Source organism: Cibotium barometz, chromosome 53 (assembly GCF_041138505.1).
Source record: "Cibotium barometz isolate CiBa-2024 chromosome 53, ASM4113850v1, whole genome shotgun sequence".
NCBI classification, from domain to species: domain Eukaryota; kingdom Viridiplantae; phylum Streptophyta; class Polypodiopsida; order Cyatheales; family Cibotiaceae; genus Cibotium; species Cibotium barometz.
Genome location: NC_141098.1, coordinates 15,376,746 through 15,392,260, shown reverse-complemented (window position 1 = coordinate 15,392,260; position 15,515 = coordinate 15,376,746). Strand labels below are relative to the sequence as shown.

General features: G+C 45.6%; 1 protein-coding gene across 4 annotated transcripts in view; it reads right to left on the bottom strand.

Moving 5' to 3' along the window:
* Positions 1-15,515, bottom strand: part of LOC147608346 (myosin-11-like) — a 342,241-nt gene that overhangs the window by 307,029 nt on the left and 19,697 nt on the right. For all 4 annotated transcript variants that reach the window (XR_015264460.1, XM_086789250.1, XM_086789251.1 and 1 more), the window contains exons 2-3: positions 5,801-5,932; positions 5,576-5,719 (exon numbers count right to left, since the gene is read on the bottom strand). Coding sequence is in view for 2 of the 4 variants with exons in the window: in XM_086789250.1 (XP_086645376.1) it covers positions 5,576-5,719; positions 5,801-5,932 (276 nt within the window). In the remaining 2 variants the exon portion in view is untranslated. The remainder of the gene's footprint in view (positions 1-5,575; positions 5,720-5,800; positions 5,933-15,515) is intronic.

The following is a 15,515-nucleotide window of genomic DNA, read 5'->3' as shown; positions in this document are numbered from 1 at the left end:
CTGAGTGTGAAGATATGATCAAGAGTGGAGTGGTTTCGACGGAAACCAGCTGTGTTATGCAGCGGAAGTCTTTGTATTGGAAGATCCTGTCACACAAATGCTCACATCGTCTTCTATATCCTGAGTTTCGTGAGTTTAGCAATCCACTTTAGTACTTCAAACTTTAAAGAGATGAGAGAGAGATAGATGAGAACTATACACCAGATTGAGTCCTGAATTACCCACTGAAGGGCCCCCTATCTCGATAACGAGATAGTATTTGCTTTATTTCTTTAGAGAGAATGATTGTGGACTGTAGATAAGCCAAACGCAAGATCTCGGAGGATCGGAGATTGGCTGAACTGTACACAGCTGTAGAAACACCTCGATGACCTGATCTCGAGCCTATGCACTCTTCCCAGGGGCATGAGGAAGGGCTGCACACCTGAGGCTGAGAAAAGAAGATGGTGGACTGTTCTACGCTATGTTAGAATGCTGTAAATGCTTATAAATGCTATGTTACCTACACCAGATGACTGCTGCATGTATGGATGATGCACATAAGGCTGGATACTGATGCAAACTGTTGATTTAGGGCTGGAAACTGCTGTGGACAGAAACGCAGACCTACAGGGATGCTGCTGGTCTGAAAACGCAGGTATGCTGATGCTGACAGAAAACGCTGGCTGCTGCTGTACGGCTGGACAGAAAACGCAGATAGGCTGCTATACGGCTGGACAAAAACGCAGATGTGCTGCTGCTGAATTCTGGCGTTGAACTGATGCTGGTCTGTATGCTGAATCAAGGCTGATTTGATGCTGGATGTAGGCGCCTAGGGCTGACTGAAGCAAAAGTTCTCTAGGGGCTAGAGAAGCAAGCTCATAAGCTCCAAGGGCTGGATTAGTCTAGGGCTGAAGGCAATGATACTCCTGGGGGTGAGGAGGAGAGCTCTTAGCACAGTGAAGACTGAATGAGAAACTAAGCCCTATGCAAGCCTATTTATACTAACTGGAGGTTGGTCAAATTGGTTGGTCATTTAATAAAGTTTATATTTATAAATGACAAATAATGCCAATAATACTAAATAAATACTATAAAATATGGAAAAAATACCAGATAAATCCTACTAAATTCCCTAAGGCTTCTGGGATGTTCTAAATGATGCACAGGCATATGAATGCATATTATGCAAGATGCAGAGTGCTTTTTGATGCAAACCCTAAGGCTTCTACTGACTCTACATGCATGAATGATTCTCTCCAAGTGGGTTAAGTGACTTGACTGATTGACTGACCCGCTAAGGCTGAGGAATGACCTACGTAGCTCGTGCCTGACTTATCCTGGACTGAGGATCTACAATGGGGTCACGACGTATGACAATTATCATCCTATTGGGTTCTAAAACTGTACAACTGTTGCACTTCTGATGATGAGCCATCTTGTCACCGTGCACTGAGTGCAGAGTGCATGTGACACCAGCCTGCTCATTAGCTCTGAATCCAAAGATCTGTGCCAATTTACTGAGCTCATGCTCAATGACCAACCCATAAAGTTTGGCCAATGTGTGGCCTACCATCACAGTCTTGTAGTTACCCAGATCCATAGGGTCGCCAGCCTCATGGATGGGGGCAATAGTGTTTAAAGTCCATGCCGGCAGGAACCCCTCTACGATAGCCCTGTTAAAGAGAGATGCTATAAATGGCGCCATCGTATTGGCTGCATATGAAAAATGCTCACCTCTAAGGCCTGTGTGGTCCACGGGACTAAATGACACATTATGAATCAGGAGGGATCTAAGGCTAAAAAGAAGCGTCGCGATCTTGCCTAGTCTAAACCGTCGGATTCCCGTCGGCCAAGTGAACTAGGGGTGAACTCAGGGTATACCATGGGGATTTTTGGGACTTAGAAAATTTTGGAGGGGTTGAGCTCAATGCAAAAGAGGATTCAAACTTGGAACCAGCCGCTCAAGCTTTCAACATCTAACCACTATGCTATACTTTCCAGCAGGTTGTGGAGGGTGTTTTTAAATTTAAATCTTGATATTTTGGTCCCTAGTTCACTTTCTTACCGGAAAATGTTTCCCTAGTTCACTTTCTTGCCGGAAAAGGTCTCCCTAGATCACCCCCAAGTTTACCCGCAATTCACTCGTAGTTCACTTGGGAATCCAACGGTGTTGATCAAATCCCGATCACGACGCCTCTTTCCAACCATAGATCCCTCCTGATTCATGATGTGTCACTTAGTCATGAGGCTGTGTGGTCCTCCACGCGTATGTGCTGGAGTCAACGTATAGCACTCTCCACCATATCTACTGTAAAGAAAGTAGAGTGAGTGGACCGAGGCTCTGAAGGATAGGGTATAGGCGGCTGATCTAGCACATCATATAGTGACTGAGCATACGTATGCCAGATCTCGGGGTCAAAGATAGGGGTGTGTGAACGGTGTTCCCGTAGCCTCCGCCAAGCCTCAGCTGAATCGTTGCTCAAAAATAAGTGGTACATGTCCCAGTGTTTGGTTTCCTCGAACATGCGTTTCTTACGGCGAGTTAAAGATTGGTTAAGTCTCTGTGCCTAGATTTCACCTCTCTCCACCTCCCGTTTTTGAGACGTGAACAAGTAGCCCGACACTCATCATCGTACAAACTATTTTGGGGCATCTTTCCAGTGTTACTCTTGGCAATACTCCTACAAGAATGTGGGAAGTTCAATAGGGCGGTCTGTAAGCTTTGTAGTAAGAGTGTCAAGAGGTGAGTGTGGGTCTGGATGAAGAAGGCCTCGGTCGATAGAAGTACTATATAGATGATCACAATCATGTGTGAAATATATAGTAGGTCGAAGTGATGTACTAGTAGTAGGTAAAGTGGTAGAACTAGAAGGATGTGCTCGTAAAGATAGTAGCAGGTATGTATGGTCCGCGCCAATAGGACAAGTAGGGATGGAAAAAGAGTCCACGAGACTCATGGTCTCTATGGGACCAAGAAAGTAGTCAACAATGCTCCTCCCTCCTCCATATGGAAAACAAGTGTAGGCTCCCGGGCCTGGCCACCTCTCGGGCCCACTATAAATAATGGGCCGATGATGCACACCAAACACCAATGTCTCCCATGTTTTTTGATCTCCCCTCGATCCTCTGAAGATCTCTGTATCCCAAGGTCCTCCTCATTCAGCCCCCTCAAATGTGGATCCTCCATGTCATACATCTCACACTGTCTACTCTGGGTCCTGGCATTAAAGTCTCCCACTAGCAAAATATCCCCCCTCCTCTTATACTCCGTTATCCCCTCCGACAATGCTGTGAATATCTCCCCCTACTCTGCTATAGCATCCTCATGCTCCTTTTGCATCCTCCATCTGATCTCTATATGACGCTTCCCTTGAGCAAAAAGTGACCCATCTAGTGAGAAATAGCATACAACAATATATACCACCCTCGTATCCGGATTCCGTGAGCTGCACTCTGACCCACATGAACCTAGCCTCCTCATCTCGGCTCATCACTGTAACACGTGGCCGGAGCTCCTCCCTGAAAAGTACAGCCACTCCCCCCCGATCCTCGAACACCTCCTGCCCATCTAGTCTGTCCTCTAAAGGCAAACTCCCATGTATAGCCTGTCACCCTCAGCAAACTTCTCTCGACTCTGCTGTGTCTTTGTGAGAAAAATAATATCCCAATCTCCCAGCACCTCCTTAAAACGCCCTGGATCTGACCACAGTGACCCATTGCAGTTCCACACTGCCATCTGTACCTTTCTCTCATAGGCCGCGAGTTCCTATTCGACGATCTTGCCAGCAATGATGACATGACCGTCGCGATAGAAGGCTTTTTTCCTGCCATTCGTGCCGCCTTCACTTTGGGCATCTCTTGTTTGCGATGTGCCACTTGTGCCTTGGTAAGGTCATCATCCAAGTAAATTATGTCCCTAGGTAAACCTCTAGCTACTACCCTTTGAATGTAACCCTGCCTGTGTCATCCTCCAAGAGAGAGAGAGAGAGAGAGAGATGTGACAAAGCTCAAGAAAGAAAGATTGCATAGCTCAAATGATACTCCATGTTAATAGAAACACCCAAGTACATGCTTTTATAGGCATCAAGCCTTATCTTTTGATCAAAACCTAATAAGGGTTGTTCTCACCCAAAGAGGTTGTTCACACCAACTTACTCCGAAATACCCCACATACTGCCCCTCAAAATGATGTAGGAGATGCCTCACAAACCTTCATAGTCACATTGATATGGACTCTAAACTGCAAGCACATAATACAAAAGAACACAGTGATGGCAACACCCGAACTCTCATGCCAAAGCCTGATATAAGAGCTTGACCATTGGTTTGTCTTGATAGACTGATATAGTATGTCATCTCCCTTACTCTAAGCAAGGCTAAAGAGGGGATTATGGAGCCTTACAAAAGAAAACACACACAAAATAATTAATTGAGAATTTTTTAGGGGCTTCCCGGGCAAAGAACCAATAACTCCAACATAATAGGAGTTGCAAAATTTTGGAAGTTTAAAAACTCCCCCTAGAGCGTACGTCGGTGAAGAGTAGTCTCTTTCGGCGACATTTCCATGCCATTGCTGATGCAGCTTTTGTTGGGAAGCCAACCATGCCCGAATGCAGATGCTTGGACCTTCCATGGCACTACAAAAGCTCCAATTTTATGTAGGAGGCTTGATTTTGAAAAAAGCCCTAAATTTTTGCAGATGCAAAGGCTTCAATTTGAAGATTTTCTCCAAATTTCAAAAAAACACCAAAAAATGTGGAGGGCCATAGTGGTGAGAGAGAGAGAAAGGTGAACTGTAGAGAGAGAAACAGAGTCGACAATGGCAAGAGAGAAACAAGTAAATGCACAGCATAATGTAATGCTTGATTGATTGTATTGAACTTACAACGTACAATGCTTTTTGTAGGCCAAAGACGCGAGAGTAGCCTTTTCTTTTGACTCTTGCAGTAACACATGGCACATGCGCCTGATGACATCACTTCTTATTTCATACACATAATATCTCTAGAGGTGGTTCACACATAAACACAGACACACGTAAATAATTTCTGGTTCACACACATAAAGCTCCAAATCCCCAACAACGGAGTGAAGTTGGTGAGACCCTCACGCAAAGAAAGTTACTACCAATTACCCCATCCACACTGCCTAAAGGCTAGACTCATCATTTGTACCATCCATGCCATCGTCACTGTCACCAGCCCCGACATTTCCCCCGGTATGAAAGGGTTCTGGTGGACTTCAGGACGTCTACATATTTGAGAGTACAAGCTTTGGAAATGGGGGATTATCCAATACAAAGGATCTGGCGCTCGACATGCTTTAGGCATGTCTAGCAAATCTAAAAACCCTAGGTCTCAACAAAAACCTAACACAGCGCAAAAACCTTACTTTTACATTGAGAACCCCTTCAAGGCATAGTGACAAGTCAATGACTGGTTTCATTAATGGCCACTGTTAGAAGGCCTCGTACATTGAGAATATATTTAAAAATCCAATGTGTTGCCAAGTGTTCACAAGTAAGAAGATAAACGTGATTGATGACAAAGCCTCAATGCAATCTCTATGAACCATAATGGGGAAAGTAACTTACATAAATGTCATTCAGCTCATATCGACATGCAAGATTGTACAGAACACCTGGTTCGTGCAAATAAGCTAGCTTTGTCATGTCATCCACACCTCCAGGTAATACATCAGTGTCCCTTGGATAGACTTTTGAGATTGATGCGACTACCTACAAAAGATTATAATAATTAAAGAACACTGCAATGCTTTAGAAAACAACACGCCGGGAGGAAAAAAAGCAAGTACTTACCAGTTTCCTACCCTTCTCTGTCCTTGCTGTCACTTTCTGATCATTGGCATCAACAACCTCTGCTCCCACCCAAGCCAACTGGCTGTCTTCAACCCATATCTTTGATCCAGCAGCCAGATTGATCATGCAAGGCTAGAGCAAACAAAGGCCTAAATTAGTCCCTCCTTAAAAATCATCCTGATTGAAGCCTGTGCAACTCCCAAACTTTTGATGCAGCAAAAAAGAAAACCCCTTAACCTTGCAGAAAGGTGAACCTAACATGGCCCTAGACATATGGACTATCCCCCTGGTCATCTTGAGATTTTAGAGCCTTCCAAGTCGTGCAACCTCTTATGCAAGCTTTAATTTCATTGTTCAATCAAGTTCTCTTAGAAGACTTCACTACCTCGAGATTTCATGGTACAAAAAATGGGCAATTTCCACCAATGATTTTACACGTGTTTGTCAAAAAATCACCTGCATCCTTTGCCTTTCAAAATGGAGTGGCATGAATATAGGTTCAATAAGTAGCATGAGTATAAAATGGAGGCTATTTTGCTTTGGCCGGTTATGGCATGTGTGCATGAGCTAAGTTCTATCACAACTTTGTGAAGCACCCACACTAGCCTTACGCACCTATAGATGCAAATAAGGGGAACCAAGTGTTCCATATGAACCTAATTTGTGAAAAAATATATGTTAAACAGTAAGATGATTGTCTATTCTCCAACAACATGCAACGATAAGCTATAGCATTTATGCAAACATTTTACAAAATTCCCCAAGAATTTGAAAACCACATCTAACCTATGCTATGAGAAAACGGTCACATGCTCTTGTAGAAAGCATGCTAGATTAATCAGAACCTTAGAAATGGAACATTTAGACACCAAAGGAAAGAACCAAAGAAATTGAATACCACCCAGACAGAGGAGCTCAGTCCTAGCCAAGGCAGTTACTTTGAGGCTGCAGCTCCTCTCTGTGTGCAGATAGCCGGCCATCGCTGTGCGAGGGAGCTGAAGCTTAATAAACTGTGTGTGGGCTATTGAAACCGGCCTGACAGGCGGTGAAACAAACACTCGCACATAAAAACACTTCAACGCCATTGAGGACCTAGAAAAGGAAAACAAATAGAGGGAGCTAGAATGCTCCTGCAAACAGTACACGGACACCGATTGGCCCCAAAACGCAGTGGCGCCCCTTGCGGTATTTCTTTAATTGATTATAAGAAGGCTGGGAACTCAGCCGTCACAGTAGAACCCCTGAAGCCTGCAAAGAACCTGCATCATGGCTTCTTGTCCAGTCGGCATCCACAAACAAGTCCAGCCATTGTTCACATCGAAAGACTCTCTCACAATGAATCTGCATACAAAAGCTTTCTCCCATGATCAGGGCTGCCACAACCATCCATAGCCTCTCACACTATGAACAGCATCACACCCTGACACATCCAGTGCTCCTGCATCACAACACAGACTCCAAAACTGTCTCTCAAAAGAGAACTCGTATCACAGCACAGCATACCATACAGTTGACACACCTGTACCAACCCTCTCTACCTTCCAAGGGTACTATCCATCTCTGTCATGGATTCCCTGTCCCCTGTCCAATCATGTGTCCACTCCTGTACCCTCTGCCTGCATGTGACCTATCTCCTGGAGAAACCCAAAAACATTGTTTCCTCGAGAAACCTACGACCTGTTTCCACATGAAACCCTTAGGCCTGTTTCCCTTTGAAACTTCTATCCTGTTTCCATACAAAACCATTCATGGCACCATTCAACAACAGTGCCAACAACAGCATACATCTAGTTACCTGTTCCCTCATGAAACACCTGGCAACATAGAGATGCCCATATCTGTAGGTCCCTCTGTCCCTTTCTAGCAGGAAGAAAACAATCTGCTCCATGAGCACGCAGCCATGCGAGCTTGCATCACTCCCATGCCAAGAAACATAACCAAATGACCTGTACTTGTAGCCGGAAACCCAAGTACATTGCTGAATTTGCAGCCAAACAAAAACAGCCCATAAACAGTCCTCAAACTGATCTCAAAACAGTCCCGAGCATTGCTCATGTTCATAGCCACATGAACTGCCATGAAACAATCCATAAACCCTGTCTAAAACAGTCCCCAACAGGCCTGTATACTCAGCCACATAGCAGCCAACCAATCCTGCGCCGGCCAAAGAAAGAGAGAGAGAAGTAGGCTTGTGTCTCTGCCCGTCTTGTCAAGCAGCCGCCTACAGTTTCCCTTGTGTGTGGAGAAAAGCATGCACTGTTCTGTCCAGCGCTGCCTGCAGATCTGTTTCCACGAGCCAAAAAGCACACGCATGGCAACCAGTTGTACCTGTCTGTACACCTGTACCTGCAGTCGTATAGTTGCCACGTGGATTGTACCTGCAGCTATCGATTGTACCTGCCTGCGCCGCCTGAATCTGCAAAACTGCCAACCGTCTGCACTCTAGTCGTCAGCGCCACACCTGCATCCACAGCATCACCTGCTCTATACGGCCTGCAGTCTTTAGGTCTGTACGGCCAGTACTGTACGGCCTGTCTGATAGGGCAGCTCTAGGCACAGCCAATCACCTGCAGCAACCAGTCGACCAAGCTCTCCTCTCCTCCACGCATGAGAACTTGCACGCCCCCCCCAAAAAGCAAGAGAGAGACGTGGGCCTCCAAAAGTGGAGTAGTCTCTAAAAATTGCCTTGGGGTCTCTCAAGGCTGTAAAACCTCTTTATCTTTAATTTTGCCCCACCAAAGGTTATAAAACCTTTTTGAATTAAAGTCTCTTTGCCCCCTTCACACTTGGGGTTGTCCACACATGGGTTTACTTTTTGGACTCCAACCTGATGCCATTCACACTGTCCACCATGTCCCTGTGCACACCTGCATTCTGTCCAAAGAAAAACACAGGGTCGTAACAGCTATCTTTCCTCAGCCTGGCAGCATGTCTTGGCGCATCTCTGAGCTGCAGCTCTGCATGGATCAACCCCTCTTTGTGCAGGCTCTACTGTGGTAGTAACCAGAACCGAGAAGCTCAGTACTTCCTGTGGTTCAGCTAACGGCATTACAGCAGCTCATGTGCAGGCAGGACTTGGTGCACTTTCCAATAAATGCAGAGGCAACATTGGCAGAGCAGGGCAGCCCATTTTTTGGTGCTTCATTAAAGGTGTATTTTCCCCTTTTGTGACCCTTGATTAAAGGCAATCTTGTTCACTTTGGTGGGAAGTTTAAAATTTAGAACTCAAGCATTTAAAGGGTTCAAACCTTTAAGGTTAAAGGACTTTGTGAGTATTTTGCTAGTGAAAACCTTTTGGATGAGTCATCATTAGGGCTCAATTTAAGAGTTCTTCAGGCTGCAAGTTTGGGTAACTTTGCAAAGGTTATGTGTATAAGAGATGCCTAGTTCAATGGAGACATGTGAGCCTTCAAACAAAAAGGAGTCTACATTTAAAGCTCGGAGGAAGCTTTGCAAGAATACCACATTACCACCATTTTGCCAAATCACTTGGTCTTTCTGAATATTTGTGTAGTTAGATGCATCTCTACGGTGAAGGGTGCTTTGGTGAAGACAAGTAAGTTTCTTTTATTTTGTTTGGCCAAAGAGGGTGAGTACATTGTGTGGTGTAGAAGCTCTTTGTAAAACCCTCCAAGTATAAACTCATTTTCTTTCTTGTAGCATTATGTCTTCCCATATGGATGCGTATTTAGGACAAAGCTGATAAATTTGATGGGACTAGATATCATACTTGGTCAATAAAGATGCAAATGGCTCTCTTTGATAGTGTCACCAGCTTGGACATTTCCAATGTAAAAAGGGATCTGGTGGATTCCGAGATGCACAAGTATGCATTATTGTACAAGCTTTGGGAATGGGGGATTATCTAAAACAAAAGATCAAGCGCCCAAAGCTGGTCTAGGTACCCGAGATGGTTTTTTCTTGGACGCAGAAATGGGCATTGGAACTCAAGTGTCAAGTGGAAAGCATGTATGGTGAGCAAACAAGTTTGAGGTGGAAAGCATGTATAGTGAGCTCATAAGGATTTGGGAGATATCTAGCATTGAAACATGTTTCTACATGGTGCTCACATACATTTTTAATAAGGTGGAATACAAAGGAGCACACTCCTAAAATTTTGCAAGTTACTATTTTTGGACAACTCCCAATGTTCACGTCATTACATCCGCAAGCTAAGCAAATGGTGGGACTTCTTGAAGCAGATTTGACATAAGGTCTACGAGTTGAGAGATTTTTATACATGAAGTTTTTAAAGGGGGCCATCTCTTCAATTGGGACATGTGGCACACTCTGGATCAAAGTGAGACAAGTGGCCTCACACTTGTCATTATAGCTTTTACTTGCCATTCTAGCTTATGAGAGCCCCAAATCTATAAACTGGCCTCTACCATGTTGGTAGCTCATATTCTTGTCTACAACACTTCATGGAGAGTCTCTACACTACTTCGCTTTCCTCTACAAAAATATGCTCTACCTCTCTAGCTTTTCTATGGCATTATTCTTGCTATATCAGGTGTACTTACCACTGTACTTGTTGTACCAACCATTGTACTTGATGTACCAACCTTTGCACTTGATGTACCATCATTGTACCTACCATAGTTGTTTCGTACGATACGATACTGTATGAGAAAATACGGAATGATATTAAAAAAATTCTTATCGTACGGTAAAATACAATCTTTTAAAAAAAACACTTACAAACTTCAATATTTTCAATTTCAAAGAGAAGACAAGTTGTCACATGACACAAACCAAAATTGCATTGAAACCAAGTTGAAAACGTAAATAGGCTAAGTCATACAATGTGAGGCACTCTAGGCACTGTAGTAGTAAGTACAAGAAGTGGTGCACAAAAAAGACACGCTAGAGGGTTAGGGCTAGAATCTAGATGGAGAAGGCAAGATGGAGAAGTGATCACTAACAAAATCAGAGCTCTCGCTAGGACCATCTCCATCAGAAGCATGCCCAATGGAACGCTCGTGGAAGTCACCTATGTTGCCCTCGTCATCAAACTCGGGTTCTCTAATGTCCTGTGGCAAGGCAATCAAAGCGTCCTCATTTGCATACGAGCGGAGGAAGAACTACCAGAGCCTCGTCGTGTGTAGGTTTTTGTCATGTGCAAGACATGCACAAGCGTACCTCAAAGCTAGTCCTGAAGAGCCAACAAGATAAAGACTAATTAGAACCAGAGTTTAGAAGCATGTATTGCTGTTTTGGCAAGAGATTTTCTGCTGGAGGAGGTGGTGGTGTTGTCGGCCAGCATAAGAAAGACCTAAAGAACCTGTTGGCTGCATATCACATGGAGTTTGGACCTGGACCTGGCCGACCAGCAATCGGCCAGTCCATCAGTGCATTTCCAGCCTATATAAGGCAAAGTTGCTCAACGATTTAGTGGATTCAGTCCAGCAATGGGCTGGGTCTTAGGATTAGGCCTAGACTAGCTGTTATACCTTCTCATTGAAGGCAGCCAAGGGCTGCAAATCTGATGTACCTTTTTGTACTATATGATATACTGAATTCTCAGCTCTCTCTCTCTCTCTCTTTTGCTTGCATTTTTGCACCAGCATGTTCCAAGGTGTGTTTAGGGCTGAAAGAAGACTCCCAGAGCTTCCCCATGTAACATTGGTATCAAAGCATCAAGCTCAGCAAGGCTAAACACTAATTCAGTCCCAAATGAAGGTGTACAGGTCCAAGGTACAGGAAAGTGCACAGGTACGAGGCCCAAGGCAAGGAACACAAGACAAGAAAGAATTCCCAGGAGATTGGTTGGTGGTGTTCCACAAAGCCCAAGGGGATGGCAATCATGTCAGTCGGGTGCCACTTGGGGCACCCAGGAAAGGCTTTCAGGCAACAGTTCCAGGGGAGGTTGATCCTCCAAGGGGTGGAGTGAGAGTGCCAGACTCGTTTCTCGGGAAAGAAGACCAAAGATAGTGTTCAGGGACAGGGCAAGAACGGAATGGGGAATGGATGGAACAAATGCATAGATCTTCTTTAAAGTTAGAGTGGATTTGGAGACCGGACCGGGTGTTCAGTGAAAAGGTTGCCAGAGAAGGAAGGATGACAGAGGAGACTCCAAGAATAGAATGGGATGATGACAATCATCCAAGGAACTACCGGAACCTCGTCGTGTGCAGGTTTGCACTGTGCTACTCGAGCCGGGACAAAAGGTGCATCCGCGAGTGCCTGCTTGCACTCCTTTGCTACTAGGCCGAGTTGTTAAACGCCCATGACGAGTACGAGAAACTCGTCCATCAATCTCCTCAAGCTCCGCATACAATCTCCTCCTCCTAATCTACCTCCTTGTGGACACTCTTGAGAGAGTCGCTTGTGAGCTTGAACTCGTTCACATTGACCTACAAGCGATAATGCGAATTGACACATAGTTATTATCGAATAAAACTCAAAAAGCAAAAAGTTAAGTTTACAAATTAAGTTTTGAATTTTAAGTGGTCATTAGTTATAACTTATACATGTCTAGCCAAGTCCATCTTGTGCATGGCACGTAGCATGCGCAAGTTAGTGTGGCAATACACTAGCCGCTCTAACTGTTGTATGCTCAAGTGATTGCGGAGCTTCATGTGTATGAGAGAGTAGGTGCTTCAATTCCTCTCATGTGCACCCGAAGCACAATCTTGAGCCAAGAGTCTCAAAGCCACCTTTTGGAGGAGGCTAAGCGTGTAGCCAAATGTCTCCCACCAAAAAAGGGGTTTCACAAGATACTCCCTTTTCCAAGTATGCGGTGATGTAAGTGCAACTCCCCCCCTCTGGTCGTTGTAGCTAACGAGCTCCTCCAAGAATTTCTCATGGAATTCCTCTAGCAATGTCTTGGCAACAAGGCATCGCGGTCCTCTAGCAACTCAATGTTGGTGAAGAGGACACGTGATTTGTAGGCCGCATGTAGCAAGGCAGCAAGACTATGGATAGGTCATCGCATCACCTGCATCTCCTATCCACAATGCGCAAAAAATCTTCGCGCTTAACCTCATCGAGGGAAGAACAAACACACAACTCAACGACGTGAAGTGGACCAAGAGGCCCAAGGTAGTACCCTCTGTCGGTCATGCACAAAACCCTATAGAAGGGGGTTGTGCCAATAACAATGCTCCACACCTCGGCCCAAAAATTCCTCATTGAAGCACGTGTTCTTTGCGTCACTCGTCTCTCTCTCATCCCAACCCATCCACTCCAGCTCAACCACTATTTGGCGAAGGGGTGTCTTCACATCTTATAGCCTCTCCAAGAGAAGCCACATGTATGCGAAGCATGTGGTGGAAGTTTTCTTTAGCTCGAGGGTGCTATGTGCATGGAACATGGCAAGTACTTTCACCTTTGAGATGAAAAAGGTGACGATGGAGGTGGCTTGCCGCATGATCATCTTCATCCACTCCAACTTGCCCATGTACTCCATGAGCAAGTCTACACAATGAGACACACGTGACATCCACACTATGGAGAGAGAATCCCTCTCCAACAAGCAATCCATCTGTCGGCAATTTAATGCATTGTCGATGACGACTTATACCACATTTTTTGGACCAACCAATATCATACATGCCAAAACTAAATAAGTAACATAATAAGAGAAAAAACGCAAGGCACACCTCACGATTCTCACCTCAATGATGGCTTGCTTGATATGGTGATATATGAAGTTGCTCGTTGTCTTCCTCCTCTTCTTTCCGAAATCCACCGCTTGTACAAAGTATGTGCCTAGAGGGGAAGACACAAGTATGTTGATGATTCCCCTCTTCTTTCTATCATTCCACCCATCAGAGAGAATGCTATATCCATATTTGACCCATCCTCCTCGCACGAGTGCTAGAGAATTATCGATTATCTCCCTCTCTTCGCCAAGTCGTTTCATGCACGTGTCATGCACCGTGGTATGAGACGTTGTTCCATCCATTGTGTGTCAGCCCCACATTTGCAATTGCTTTCACCATTGTCTTCCATTGCTCCACCTTGAGCACATTAAAGGAGAGATTGCACTCAATAACAGTGTGTGCAATCTCTCTCTCCACTTGACGTTGACGCTCTCGAAGATGTGATAGGGAACCCATGGAACCCCCGTTAGCTCCAACTAAAGTAGGTTGCCTCGTGCCTTGGTTGGACCTTGGCCTCTTTGCAGAGGCGGAGGAAGAGATAGTATCCAGGCAAGGAAATGACCTCATCATGGGTCCTTGAGTTCGTACTTGGACGGTTGACTGTTTTGAGGCACTTTCTTACATGGTGCCACTTGCCCCCCCCCCACCTTTGCAATGTGCTCCCAAAGCCTAGTGAGGTAGCTAACATAAGGCTTGCCACAATATTTGCACGTCCACGTATAGCATTTTGATTTTCCGGCAGCTTGTGAGACATGGATAGCCTGCAATATGAAATCTTCATTCACGTCTCTCGTCATTGGGATTGATGAAGAGAGGAGCGGCTTGAGAGAGAGGAGTAGAGGTGGAGCTGGGACTGGCACTGTAGAAATGCAAAGGTGATAGACCTAAAGGGCTAGTCCCCCACCTCCTCATATGCCGTGACAACCACGGCCTCAGTGGCCCAAGCAACTGTCCCCACGTAACAATACGGACGAGACGCCGATCCATAGTGAAAATGCGTAGGATCCTTTGCCAAACTTGCTGAACCTTCAAGCAATCCCAAAGAGGGAAGTGAAGACCTATTCCATAAGGTTAGCCCAGGTGGTGTACTTAGACCCATTGAAACAATTATTTTTTGTATTTCTGGACATAGATACATGGAGGGAAGGTAATGGTAGGATCCAGTAATCACCTCGAAAGGATCATCCCATGAAGCCAATTTGAGAACCGGAGACTCAAAGGCAACTTTCTTCATTGCATGAAACGCCTCGAGTGCTTTGCTCGAACGGACATCTTCTGTCAACGCATCTTCAATCCCTAGAGCAGATCTGTAAGAGGGGCTGCAAGGTCAGAAAATGTGACCATATGGGAACTATATACTTGGCAAAGGGGCTGAAGGTGGTGGGACTTTGAAGCTGGAGGTGGCGGGACCCAGAAGCAGGGCTGAAGGTGTCGCGACTTTGAAGTTGGAGGTGGCGGGACCCTGAAGCTGCAGGTGGTGGCGATGGCGATGGGGGGCCTGGCGCAGTCGTAGGTGGCAGGACCCAGAGGGCGCAGTTGGCGGCGACACGGGTTGGACGGAAACAGGACGGCTGGGCATGGATGGAGCTGGGACAGCAACGAGGAAATAAGTCCCAAAAAATTGGATTTTTTGGCAGGTGCCACATAAGCCACAAAGGTGGTTGAGCTCCGCCAGTGGCCACCTATTGTGGTGACAACACCACTTGGCGGCTGGGCGGAGCTTTGCACACTAGCGCCACCGCTCTAGGAGGCGGAAACGGGCTGATGGGCGGCCGACGAGCGGAGCAGAGGCGACGGAGAAGAGAGCCAAGATTGGGGCGACGGACGGAACCCATGTTGGCTTGTGTAGCGACGGAACGGAGTGACGGACTTTGCAGCGACAGAATTCAGGAGGTCGTCGGAATCTAGGCACTGGGAACTGAACATCTAGAGGGCTACAGCCCAGCTCTGATACCACTTGTTGGGGGACTCACACACTCACACAGCAATGCTTCCTGCAAATTAGGGTTAGATTCAAGAAGAAGAAGCTCACACAGAAGAGAGAGAGAGAGAGAGAGCTAGACACAAAATGTGTGGTGATCACAAAATGCAAGTCAACCCTTGCATGT